The sequence below is a fragment of the Vigna angularis genome, chromosome 7 (genome assembly GCF_016808095.1).
Source record: "Vigna angularis cultivar LongXiaoDou No.4 chromosome 7, ASM1680809v1, whole genome shotgun sequence".
Classification (NCBI taxonomy): domain Eukaryota; kingdom Viridiplantae; phylum Streptophyta; class Magnoliopsida; order Fabales; family Fabaceae; genus Vigna; species Vigna angularis.
Window position 1 is genome coordinate 10,243,043 of NC_068976.1, and position 13,686 is coordinate 10,256,728.

The 13,686-nt window shown below is 35.8% G+C and overlaps 1 protein-coding gene and 1 long non-coding RNA gene across 9 annotated transcripts; one reads left to right on the forward strand and one right to left on the reverse strand.

The window, feature by feature from the left end:
- Positions 1-4,344: 4,344 nt before the first annotated feature.
- Positions 4,345-9,124, reverse strand: LOC108337345 (uncharacterized). 8 transcript variants are annotated; one of them, XR_008250701.1, is made up of 10 exons: positions 8,580-9,124; positions 8,259-8,416; positions 7,950-8,087; positions 7,067-7,193; positions 6,482-6,557; positions 5,897-5,966; positions 5,745-5,803; positions 5,413-5,550; positions 4,753-4,873; positions 4,345-4,650 (listed from the first exon to the last, which is right to left on the reverse strand). It is a non-coding gene; the product is annotated as an uncharacterized LOC108337345 (long non-coding RNA). The 8 variants fall into 8 exon arrangements; XR_008250706.1 differs by having other exon boundaries at positions 4,753-4,813; positions 8,259-8,481; XR_008250707.1 differs by having other exon boundaries at positions 4,743-4,813; positions 8,259-8,481.
- Positions 9,125-11,760: 2,636 nt separating this feature from the next.
- LOC128197939 (molybdate transporter 1-like) lies at positions 11,761-13,268 on the forward strand. Its single transcript, XM_052880843.1, has one exon. The coding sequence runs from the start codon at positions 11,763-11,765 to the stop codon at positions 13,143-13,145; it is 1,383 nt and encodes a 460-aa protein (XP_052736803.1). The 5' UTR covers positions 11,761-11,762; the 3' UTR covers positions 13,146-13,268.
- The last annotated feature ends 418 nt before the right edge of the window (positions 13,269-13,686 follow it).

A 13,686-nucleotide genomic window follows, 5' to 3' on the forward strand; every position in this document is an offset into this window, starting at 1 on the left:
AGCCCTCTCATTCAATAATATATTTCTATGTTCCTTCAATATGGTATCAGAGCGGGTCGATCCCGCTCTGGTTTTTTTACTCAGTTGAGCTATCAGATATAGCTCCACCATTATCACTCATCATCTACCATAATCATATATCAATCCTTTTTTTGTTTTTCAAACGTTATTCACGCACACCCATCACCACATATTGCCATCTTCCGCCGCTGTCGTCCGCCGCCGTCCACCGCCGTCCGCCGCCGGTCAACCCAGTTTTGTCCGGCGACCAGCAGATCTGGAGCGCCTCTCCGAGCGACAGATAACCCCGCCGGAATCAGTCCAACAACCTTCGCCACGCGCCTCCATGCGCCACCGTTCTCCAGCTGACCTCGGGCGCGTACTGTTCACGCGCCGCCGTTCCGACGTCGGAATCACTTCGCGCTGCTTGTGGTCGACTCGCCGGACCTTCCTCTCTCTGATCTGTCCCACGCTTGCAGCCATTTCTGAGTTTTGGGGTATTAAGAAGGCTTCATTTCCTGTTTCTCAATACACTGCCGCTTTTTCTTAGAGTTCAGATTCATATACAACGTGCAATGGCAACTGGCAGCATTATCTCATTGTCAGGAAGTCCTAATATCACTTCTGAAAAATTGAATGGGAAAAATTATTTATCTTGGTCCGCTGCTGTTGAAATGTGGTTTCTTGGCCACGAATGTTATGATCATCTTGAGCAAGATGGAACACACGTACCAGCTGAAAAGGCAGATCAATGGACACAAGCAGATTTCCAATTGTGTGCTTTGTTGTGGCAGTCTGTAGAACCACAAATCCTCATATCCCTTAGAGCTTTCAAGACATGTCACTCTTTTTGGAAGAAAGCTCAAAGCATTTATGCCAATGACATTCAACATCTGTATGACACAACGAATAAACTTGCATCCCTTAAAATGGAGAATCATGATATGGTAGCTTTTATGGCTCAAGCCCAATCAGCTACTGAAGAATTACGGATGTTTTTAGAAGTAGGATCTTCTGAAGATATCAAAACAAGGTTAAACAAGTATTATATGGTAATGATTCTACGAGCTCTACATCCTGACCTTGCTCATATCCGAGATCAACTTCTAACCAGTCATGAAGTTCCCTCCATGGAATCTTTGACCACACGTCTTCTTCGGGTTCCAATGCCACACCCTCAAGAAACTTTTGGGGCAGTAGAGCAATCTGCCATGATTATCGCACGCGGAAGAGGACGTGGTACTAGAGGAGGAGGACGTGGAGGTCGAGGGCGAGGTCCGTGCACATACTGCAATAGGATGGGTCATACCCAAGAGAATTGCTACTTATTGCATGGTTTTCCTCCAAAAACCGCCAATATCTCTCAGTCTAACCCTTCATATTCAAAATTTACTGAAGATGAATATCAGGAGTACCTACGGTTAAAATCCAATAGCATGGCACAAACATCTTCAAGTACAGCGTGCATTTCTCAATCTCCCAACGATCAAACTTCATGGGTAATTGATTCAGGTGCTTCTGATCATATCTCCGGTAATCCCTCTTTGTTCTCAACCCTTTTCTTTTCAAGAAAAATCTCATTTAATAACCCTTGCAAATGGTTCAAAAGTCTCATCAAAGGGCATTGGTCATTTATCCATGTCTCCCTCCTTAAATCTCTAATCTGTTTTATTTGTTCCTAATTGTCCTTTCAATTTGATTTCATTGAGTCAGTTAACCAAATCATTAAGTTGTTCAATAACCTTTGATAACAACTCCTTTGTTATACAGGAGCGTGGGACAGGGAAACAGATTGGAGAAGGATATGAATCGGGAGGATTATACCATTTTGGATCTCATCCCCATGTGTCATGTATTGCAGCTCCTACTCCTAAACTGTTACACGATAGGTTTGGTCATCCTCATTTGTTAAAATTAAAAAAAATGTTCCCTGAACTTGGTAATGTCAATAGTTTAGAATGTGAGTCATGTCAACTCGGAAAACACGTTCGGTCTTCCTTTCCTAAAAGGTCACAAACAACGTGTGATTCTAGTTTTTCCATTATCCATTCTGATATTTGGGGACCTAGTCGTGTCTTGTCCTTTGGTTTTCGGTATTTTGTTACTTTCATTGATGAATATTCAAGATGTACTTGGGTTTATCTTATGAAAGATCGTTCTGAATTGTTATCCATCTTTACCTCCTTTTTAAATGAAATCAAAAATCAATTTGGCCAAGTTATCAAAATTCTAACAAGTGACAATGCCAAAGAATACTTCTCTTACAATTTTTCTGCAGTTTTAAGCTCTCATGGTATACTACATCAGTCTACTTGTCCTCATACACCACAACAAAATGGTATAGCAGAAAGAAAAAACCAACACTTGATTGAAACTGCCCGGACTCTTTTGCTTAGTGCCCATATTCCCACTCATCATTGGGCGATGCCATCTTAACTGCATGTTATCTTATTTAATAGGATGCCCACTTCTTCTCTTAATCATAAAACTCCTTTTTCCATTTTGTTTCCCAACCAACCTCTCTTTCACACCTCTCCTCGAATCTTTGGTTGCGTATGTTTTGTTCATGACATGTCTCCTGGACTAGATAAGCTTTCTGCTCGTGCAATCAAATGTGTCTTCTTGGGATATTCACGGCTTCAAAAAGGTTATAGGTGTCACTCTCCTGAAACTAAAAAGTACTTTATGTCTGCAAATGTTACCTTTTTTGAACAAACTCCCTACTTCACTTCATCTGGACAAGAGATTGAGGGTATCCAACAAGTCCTTCCTCTTCCAATGATTGCGTCAAATATTCGTCCTGTGTCTACAACTCAGCGTCCCAGTTCCCCTGAACCATCATCTCCCAATGTTACACAGGTAGAACATCCAGAAAATGGTGAATCCTCTCCTTCAGATTCTTCCTCACCGTCACTTACTCCCACGACTCCCGAAGATGATTCAGGTTGGCCCATTGCTCTTTGGAAAGGTACTCGTTCCACTCGCAACCCATACCCAATCTATAACTTTCTTAGTTATCACAGATTATCTCCTTCCTATTGTGCACTTATATCTTCAGTGTCTTCAGTTGATATACCTAAAAATATGGAAGAAGCACTTGCTCATCCTGGTTGGTGAGAGGCAATGATTGAAGAAATCCAAGCTCTCGAACAAAATAAAACTTGGGAGTTAGTACCTCTTCCACAGGGTAAAAAGGCAATTGGTTGTCGATGGGTGTATACAGTTAAAGTTGATTCAAACGCACTACAAGAAAAATCACAGTTACATACGGTCAAAATCCGTATATAACCTCCAAAATCTGTATATAAAATGATATTACATACGGATTATATACGGACAAAAATCCGTATATAAAAGAAGCGTAGCTAAGTTATATACGGATATATCCGTATATAATTTACATACGGAAAAATCCGTATATAATTTACATACGGAAAAATCCGTATATAATTTACATACGAAAAAATCTGTATATAATTTACATACAGAAAATCCGTATATAAAATTCGTATATAACTATATACGAAAAATCCGTATATAAAATCTGTATATAATTATATACGAAAAAATTCGTATATAATTTATGATTTTATAAAAAAAAATAGGTGATTCTGCATCTGCATTTAATAGTTATGAGTTTCAATAGCTGATAAAAGTCAACATAACTAACAAATTGCCAAAAATCATCTAATATAGATAAACATTTACAACTATTTAATAAAAGATATAATTCACTGAAAACTTTCAACATTTATCAAAAATAAGACATAGGTTTCGAAAACTTATCTTAGCTTATATAACGTAATAAATGTAATATATATAACAATATATCAATCATGACTAACATCCCATACAATAAATATATATGCCCTGCATCCACACTATACAAATATATATTAAACAAGATTTTAACCAACTAATACAATAAAATATTTATGTAGCATTTGAATCAACACAACAAACAATTTTCTGCAGCATTTTTATATCCAAACATCAAATAATTTCCAGCAACATTTTTATCAAAACAGCAAAGAATTTTCAGCAGATTTTTTCTTATTTTCTTTTCTTAAGAGTTTTTATCTAAAATATTATGAAAAAGAAGTCAACTAATTAATAATAATTGAATCCAAATTTGCAACAAGATTATACTAAAATCACAAGGTATGGTGCATAATATTTGTTCAAACCTCTTGGTACGTTCATACATCCAAATAAAATTAATTTTGCAGCAATCCAGTTAATACTTTTAATATAATATACTAATAATCCCAAAGGAAAAAATTTATTACAAACCATCTAATATATATATATATATATATATTATAATATTTTACACCCAAAATCTGAAACGAAAACTTATCTTAGCTTGCTATATAATATATAACGTAATAAATGTAATATATATAACAATATATCAATCATGACTAACATCCCATACAATAAATATATATGCCCTGCATCCACACTATACAAATATATATTAAACAAGATTTTAACCAACTAATACAATAAAATATTTATGTAGCATTTGAATCATATACCTCTCTGTAGTAATAACACTTTGGACTTCAATACTAATTTAGCAACTTGTAATCACAACCAGAACAATTATGTTTGAGCTTTATCATCTTTTGTTATACCTTTTCCAACCTGCAATGACAAAGAAAAGTTTAATGAAGTTCAATCCAGTATGAAAATTTGAACAAAAAGGTTAGACCATGGTAGTTATTGAGGGTATTAACTAGTAATCACCATTAACTCTCGGAATACCAGCACAGAAAAGCATCCCTACGGTTCTTTCTGCACAGATAGACTGCCAACACAGAAAAGAAGCAGGGCTCAAAAGCCATTGGCCACTTTCATGCTTTCTTTTCTATTAGGTTTCACAACATTAGTACCAATTCACATAGGACTAAAATTTAGAGAATACAACATCCTCTTAATCATGCACCAAACTTTATATTATTATGTTTGAATAATCGATACTATTATATTTTATTTATTTTTATTTTTATTTTTTATAAAATTTTATTTAATTAATATTTAAAACAATTCGGAGAAGGATAAGTTATATACTTTTGTTTATAGAGATGAAAATCAGATAAAAGTTCAATCCTACTAAATCTGAATACGAAAATAAAAACAATTTTTTTTCTTAAAAGATATAGTTCAAGTCATTTAGTATGGAGCAAGTATAAGATATTTGAATTAGTTTAGTGGATATATTAAATGCATCATCTAAAGAAAGATTGACCTAGCAAATAGTTAAAAGTTATATTTAATGCCTACAATATTCACTACAATTTTTTATTTTGTCTTCCAAAATACCTTAGTTCATTTCTTAAAAGTAGGCCAATTTCAATCTTTTCATAATCAATTCTTTCTTATAGATTCAGTGTATGGGAGAGAGACCTGAGATAAACCAACAGTCATGAAGTAGAAGCCTTCGATTGGATGATCAGCCAAAGTCACTTTCTCTGCTGGCCCTACCATGTGTGATATGCTCAAACTTGCATTATTCATTATCTTATACATGTAGTTCGTAGCAGCCTACAACACCAAGTAATTAATACAAACAATTCTGTCATTACTAACTTTAACTAAATAAAATATGACAACATTAAACTTGATTAATAATGCTCAAACTTACAATATTGATTAAAGAGAAATGATGCATTAATTAAACACGATTATTTCAAACCTGTGGTCCTTTGATTTGGTTCAACAAGCGTAAAAGCATATACCTTATAACGGTGATATGTATCTATAGCCACATCTCCATTGCTTTTGTCCAGTATCTTATCTGCAAGTCAATTCACACATTGTAAATTATATAACTCCTTTTAAGATATTAACCAAACCATAGATAAATATGTCTGGGAAACAAAATATATACCTGGAAATTTATGGGTGAAAGTATCCCACACACTTGGTCCTCTACCACCTTCTTTTGCACCACCTTCGAACTATATTACATTTTACGATGAAAACATAATGAAGACCATGTCTTATTAGTGAAATGAACAACATTAAGTACTAATCAGTGGTTGATTACTCTATCTTGTCTTAATTAATACCTGGTATGAAGAGGATCCATCCAGAATATTAGACATTTATGCTTGATATAAAATAGTTAGAATAATTAAATATACATGACAAATTTAAGAACATAAGCATCTTACTATTATTATTTTCTCTTCAGTTTTTTGTTATCTTTCATTCAAAACCAATTAAACTAAATATTAAAGCATTTTAGATACAAAAGACGCCACTATAATAAGAGACGTGCAGCCTTCTACCATTGCCATGTTGACTGATTCTAAATAATTCAATTTTCAAGATGATAAAATGATAATTTAAAATAATAAAAAAATAGTGGAGGAACAAGAAAAACAGAATAAGCAAAACGGAACAAGCAAATGAACAAGATCAACAGCAACAAAAACTACTATTTAGTACAATAAAAACTACTATTTAGTACCTGAAAGAGTTGAAACTGTTTTCAAGGCCTTCTGCTTTTCCTTGTCATCATGCAAATCCAACTTGAGTACAAACTTCTGTAACCAAAATTATAAATTGTTTCAACCCATATTCTATTATAATGAATCATTAAAAGAATGTTTCCAGAACAAACAAAAATAAATGTGAAACACTTGAAACAAAAGTTTCTGTACCAACCAAAAGCTTATTATACATAAGAAAACATGTGATCTAAAAACCAGACCCAGATTTCCAAACTAAATTCAAAACCAGGATTCTGATGAAGAAAGTATCAAAAATCATTAAAGGTCACCCAGATCTTTGAATCTGGAGAAAAAAAGGGAGAAAACAGAGGCTATGAAAAGAAAAAAAGGGAAAAAGGGGGAAGGCATAAAGCTCATGGAGAATCAACAATGAATTAAGTTCCGAGTCAAAAGTTAATAGGAGAAAATTAACCATTTTTAGAAAATGAATAAGCAAATAAAGAAGAGCAGAAAAGAACCAAACTTGGCAAGTGTGATACAGACCTTCATTTTTTTTATATATATGCAATTTTATGCAGACCAAAGGAAGAGAGAAAAACTACTTTTTTTTAAGAGAAGAAGGAGACCACCAATTGATGTTTCCTAACTATTTGCTGTGCCTGTACTATTAGCAGGACCTGACGATGATCTAGGCTGCTTTCTCTTTCTCCCAATTTGGCTTTTTGAAACCTGAATGTGCATTCAAATAATCATGTTAGGAACCTATTTACAACTCTTTGTATGGTACAAAAATCAGGTCTGTCAAAATCTCATTGCACGGCAACGCCATTTGTTATATATATATAGTTAACAGTTTCAAAGAAACAAAGTAGTAGTTGATGTTGGGATTTCTACATTGCAAATGCAGGAAATAAATAGCCACTCACTTCTGTTGACGTTTATATAAACAGATCATCATATCTATGTCCAGAAGAATTCAATTCAAAGAACAGAAGTAAAATCATTTTTCCAACTGCAGTGTTCAGGAAATCTTGACATTTTAGATATCAAATTTTGTAACACTGAAATTTAATGCCTTAATCCAAACAGCTTGCCACCATATAAATTCTCAATTTCACAACCTCTAACTAAAAAACAAAAATCTGTTGTAATTATAAAAACATAATAACAGCAAAATATATAACACCAACAATAAGGACAACATGCAAATAGCAAGCGGAAAAGAGGATGATATATTTAATCATAAAATTGGATATCAGATCTCACAATTTACATAAACTAAGTGACTATTGCAACATACTTGGCAAAATAAACCAATTGTGTACTTCAGAAATCCGTTAGACATTTAATGAGTAAAAAATTATCACTCCTTTATACATCAGAAGAAATATTGCACATTGCCCAATTATTCCATAAGAAATTAGGACCTCAAGAAACAGGTACAGCTTGAACAAGTAAGCGTACCAACTACTAGAAAGGACTGACCTGGTCATTTCCTCTAAATGAGTTTGACATGCCACCAACCACAGTGACACTGCCACCACCTCCCCCTACTCTATCTTGTTGGTGCATGCTATGATTAGAAGTCTGGGATTGCTGGTTTGAAAGACAAATGAAATGACCCTGTCAACGAAAAACAAAACAGAAAAAGCAATGAAATGTAGTATAAGATTTGATTATACAAAATAGGAATTTCAATTTCCTTGGCATAATGGTTGACAAATGTCTGAGGTTTCACAGCAGAAAATAAGAGTATAGAACATTGTAATGAAGAAGAAAACTAAGTGATTTAACCTCGTCTGGAGCTCCAAGAGGGGTTTGGTCTTGGCATCAACGGCCACCCACTCTCCGGTCTCTCTCTTCTTCTTTTGCACTCTCATTTCCATGGTTTGGCCTAGGAATAAGTCCATCACCGTCTTTCACATTTCAGAAGCTCTATTCATCAAAATCAACTACATATTCAAGAACAAACGAATATATTTGGTGAATCTTTGCGCAAACCCCACAACGGACCATTCTGCATCAATCTCAACAGAGAAGAGAGGGATTTATGGACTTAAGGATTTAGGGATTTAGGGGACGAGCAAAGAAGAAGGTTTGAACGAAGAAACTTACCGATTGAACGGATAACTCTCCCAGGTGAGCATGATGTACAACAAGGTGAGTGAACACGAGAAGAATGGACGAACTTCTTCTCTTTGAGTGAGCGTGAGCGAGAAGAACAGTTAGTGGGAGACATTCTTCTTCTCTACCAGTGACCGTGAGCGAGTGTGAGTGAGAAAGCTTTAGTCAGTAAGCACGAGACTTCGACGCTACCATTCCAGTCGTCTCCACGTGAGTCTAAGAATGAGTTAGGGTTCCAAGGGGAGAGCCAACGAGGAGGCATGAATGGTGGAGCGGTCTCCAGTCCCCTCAACCTTGTAATGGAGCACGGGGTAGCGGCTAGGGTTCGAGGAGAGGGTAACACGAAAGAGGTGTGTGCAGTGGAGGCTAGAGAAGAAGGGATGGATAAAAATGGTTCGATGAGAGTGAAGAACAAGAGCTCGAGAGGGAAGAACAAGAGGTCGTGAGGAAGAAGAGGGGCTTGATGGCTCGACGAGAGGGAAGAAGAAGGAGTCGAAGAGAAATTTGGAGTTTTGATTCTGACTCTTACGTTTTCCATTAGGTTTAGTTTTTTACTTTTTTTTCTTATATTTATTATAAAATCCGTATATAACCAGAGAACATACAAATTTTATATATAGATTTATCTTTGCAAAACTTTCGCTAAAAGACATACCATTATATACGGATTTTATATATAGAAAATTTGTATATAAATTTTTTTTTCATTATATACGAAAAAATTCGTATCTAATTTATCCGTATATAATGGAATTTTTATCTACGGATCAAAATCCGTATATAATAATCTGTATGTAAATAACATTTTTCCTGTAGTGACGGCAACATTGATCGTCTCAAAGCTCGTTTAGTTGCCAAAGGATACACTCAAGTTTATGGCATTGATTATTGTGAGACTTTCTCTCCTGTGGCCAAGATGACTACTATTCGTTTATTCTTTGCAATGGCAGCCATTCGTCACTGGCCACTTCATCAACTCGATATAAAAAATGCCTTCCTTCATGGTGATCTTGAGGACGAAGTTTATATGGAGCAACCTCCAGGGTTTGTTGCTCAGGGGGAGTGTGGAATGGTATGCAAATTGCATCGCTCTCTATATGGTCTCAAGCAATCACCACGTGCTTGGTTTGGAAAATTCAGCTCTATTGTTCAACAATTTGGCTTGAAACGAAGTGAAGCAGATCATTCAGTTTTTTATTGTACTACATCTCTTGGGAAATGTGTTTATCTAATAGTATATGTTGATGATATATATAGTCATCACAGGAAATGATGTTGTTGGAATATCTCAACTGAAGAAACACTTATGCAAACATTTCCAAACCAAAGATCTTGGAAGCCTCAAATACTTCTTGGGCATTGAAGTAGCTCGGTCAAAAGATGGAATTGTAGTCTCTCAGAGGAAATATGCTCTTGATATATTACATGAAACATGAATGATTGATTGTAGACCAATAGACAGTCCTATGGACCCAAATCAAAAATTAGCTTCAAGCGAAGGTGAATTGTTCTCCGACCTAGAAAGGTACAGAAGACTTGTTGGAAAACTGATTTATCTCACTATTACAAGACCGGATCTATCTTTTGCAGTTGGAGTGGTCAGTCAATTCATGCAGGCTCCATGTCTTGGCCATTGGAATGCTATCATTCGTATTCTAAGATACCTAAAAAAGGCTCCTGGACAAGGGTTGTTATATGAAGATAAAGGAAGCATTCAAGTCTCTGGATACTGTGATGCAGATTGGGCAGGCTCACCTATTGATAGACGGTCTACTATTGGATATTGTGTTCTCCTTGGGGGAAATATCATTTCATGGAAGAGTAAGAAACAAAATGTAGTAGCCCGATCAACAGCTGAAGCTGAATATAGGGCTATGGCATCACTAACAAGTGAACTTATATGGGTGAAACAATTTCTTCAAGAGCTCAACTTCTGTAACATTCAAACCATGAAGATGTATTGCGATAATCAAGCTGCTCTCCACATTGCATCAAACCCAGTGTTTCACGAGAGGACCAAACATATAGAAATTGACTGCCATTTTGTTAGGGAAAAATTGTTGTCCAAAGAAATTTGTACTGAGTTTGTTGGGTCAAATGATCAACTTGCAGATATGTTAACTAAGTCCTTAAGAGGACCTAGAATTGAATTTATTGGTTCCAAGCTTGGTACATACAATTTGTATGCTCCAGCTTGAGGGGGAGTGTTAGAATTATTGTTAGAATGATTAGTGTGAGCTGTGTGTGTGCTGTCAAGTATGAGCTGTGTGTGTGTGAGTTGTGTTCCAACCAAAGTGAGTTGGAAAGGAAATGGGTAGTTACTTTCTTTCCCTATAAATGTAATGCTAATGTAAAATGAGAGGTAAGCCCTCTCATTCAATAATATATTTCTATGTTCCTTCAATAGGTATTAACTTATAATTGGCTTGGAAAGTTAAACTTAAGGATATAGTGCCTAGGGAAATTTTTCTGGTTATGTTGTTGTTTGGTGCAGTTGTAATGTCAGTGAAATGAGCTTGGCTTATTGGTTATGTGTAGTGTGCTTGTTTGTGATTGGTGTACCTGTGTTCAACTTGGCTAAGAACAAACTTGGTTTTATTTCTTTTATTGCTGCGTTTTTTATTTTATTTTGCATCATATTTTTGTTTTGGGCCAGATTAAGGGGCCCATAGGCCGTGAGAGTTAGACAGGGTCAGTTTTACAGGAGCTCATTTCTTTCTTTCTCCTTTTTCGTTAGTTTCTCTTTTTGCTTCTCTTTCTTCTTCTTTTTCAAAAAACCCTAGGGTCAGGGTAATTGGTTGCGAAAGGGAGAGCGGCGTGAGGAAGAAATAATTGTTCCGAGGAGGTAATGGAAAAAAGAATTAATGGAGAAAGGGAATCGGAGGTTAGGAGTTTCACTTCTATATATTAAATTAGATTTAAATTCACTTCTTAATAATTAAAAAAAAAAGAAATAAAGTAAAATAATATATCAGAGAAGAATTTCGTTATATAATTCTTTTAAAAAAAATTATCTATTTCTATCGAAACATAAAAAAGTTGGACCACTTTAATAAATTTTTCAACAATTGCACATCTCAAGGAATTGATATTTCGGTGCACACATTCTTATAAGAGTGACTAGCCAACACAGAATAATACAAACCCAAGAGAGTCTCATTCAGAAACGCATTCATGGCAAACCAAAACCCTTCTTCAATTCCAATCTCAAACCCCGAAACAATCCAAACCGATCAAACCACAGGTTTCTCAGCCAAAGTGATCGTGCAGAAGGTCAAAACCAACTTGGTTTTACGTTCAAAATGGGCCGAACTCAACGGCGCCATAGGTGACCTCGGCACCTACATACCAATAATTCTATCTCTAACACTTTCCAAGAACCTCAACCTCGGCACGACATTGATCTTCACAGGTATCTACAACATCCTCACCGGGGCAATTTATGGGGTTCCCATGCCTGTCCAGCCCATGAAGTCCATCGCCGCAGAGGCCCTAAAAGATGCCAGCTTCGGCGTGCCGGAGATCATGGCCGCCGGAATCTTAACCGGAGGCGTGTTGGTGGTTCTGGGTGTGACAAGGTTGATGCAGCTTGTGTACACACTGATTCCTCTATCCGTCGTGAGGGGAATTCAACTGGCACAGGGCTTGTCCTTTGCTTTCACAGCTGTTAAGTACATGAGAAAAACCCAAGACCTGCCAAAGTCGAAGGCTTTGGGTGACAGGAATTGGTTAGGGTTAGATGGGTTGGTTCTGGCAATAGTTTGTCTGTGTTTTATTGTTATAGTGAATGGTGATAAGGATGATGATGGGTGTGAAAAGAGGGTTGAAGAAGATGGGAGAAACAGAAGTAGAGTGAGTAGAGCGAAGAGTGTTGTTTTTTCACTTCCTTCTGCTTTCATAGTGTTTGTGTTGGGGGTTGTTTTGGCCTTTGTGAGGAGGCCTGAGATGGTGCACGAGATAAAGTTTGGACCTTCCTCTATGGAAGTGGTGAAGTTGTCTAAGCATGCATGGAAGAAAGGGTTTGTGAAGGGTACGATTCCTCAACTTCCATTGTCAATTTTGAACTCTGTGATAGGTGTTTGCAAGTTGTCAAAGGATTTGTTCCCAGAAAAGGACTTTTCTGCAACTTCCCTTTCAGTGAGTGTGGGGTTGATGAATCTTGTTGGCAGTTGGTTTGGTGCAATGCCATGCTGCCATGGGGCCGGAGGACTTGCAGGACAGTATAAATTTGGTGGAAGGAGTGGTGGTTGTGTGGCCATTCTTGGTGGTGCAAAGTTGGTGTTGGGATTGGTGTTAGGAAGTTCTTTGGCACACATTTTAAGACAGTTTCCAGTGGGGATCTTGGGAGTGTTGCTTCTGTTTGCCGGAATTGAATTAGCCACCTGCTGCAGGGACATTAATAGCAAACAAGATTCTTTTGTGATGCTTATTTGCACTGCAGTTTCACTTGTGGGATCAAGTGCAGCTCTTGGCTTTTTGTGTGGAATGATAGTTTATGTGCTTCTTAGGCTCAGGAATTGGACTAGTGATAAACTTTTTCCTAACATGGGACCATAAAACACAACAAAAAAGGAGCATAATATATACAATATTATAGCTTATTGTCTCTTAGTTATTAGGTTCTTGTGTAACTCTATTACTACTAAATAAATCACGGAATGAAAAATCGTATTTTTCTAATGTGCTTTTTCTTCATACAATTCATTTTCCTTTGTTTGCATTTCAATTTAATCGGGACTCATAGTAAGGAGTTAAAATTTTTATTTTTATTAACTTATTTAACGTTTTACTTTTCATTTTTATTCGAGATCTCAAATTAATTATATTATCCTAATATATGTACGTTTTTTAGTTTAAATTATTTTATTCATATAAATAACTTTAAAATATTATTTTTTATATCAAATTTAACAAAAATTTAACCATTTACAACCAAAATCATTAAATTTTAAGATATATTTGTTGGTCTAAATATTTATAAATTAATCTTATATATAACCAAATTTGGTTACATCATAATATTATTTGATATTATATATTCAGAAGATATTTGATGTATATAGTACAATGTCACATTATTGTTATTTTATTAACTATT

Excerpts from the sequence above, each read along its gene's own strand:
- LOC128197939 (XM_052880843.1), top strand. The coding sequence starts at position 11,763 with ATGGCAAACCAAAACCCTTCTTCAATTCCAATCTCAAACCCCGAAACA.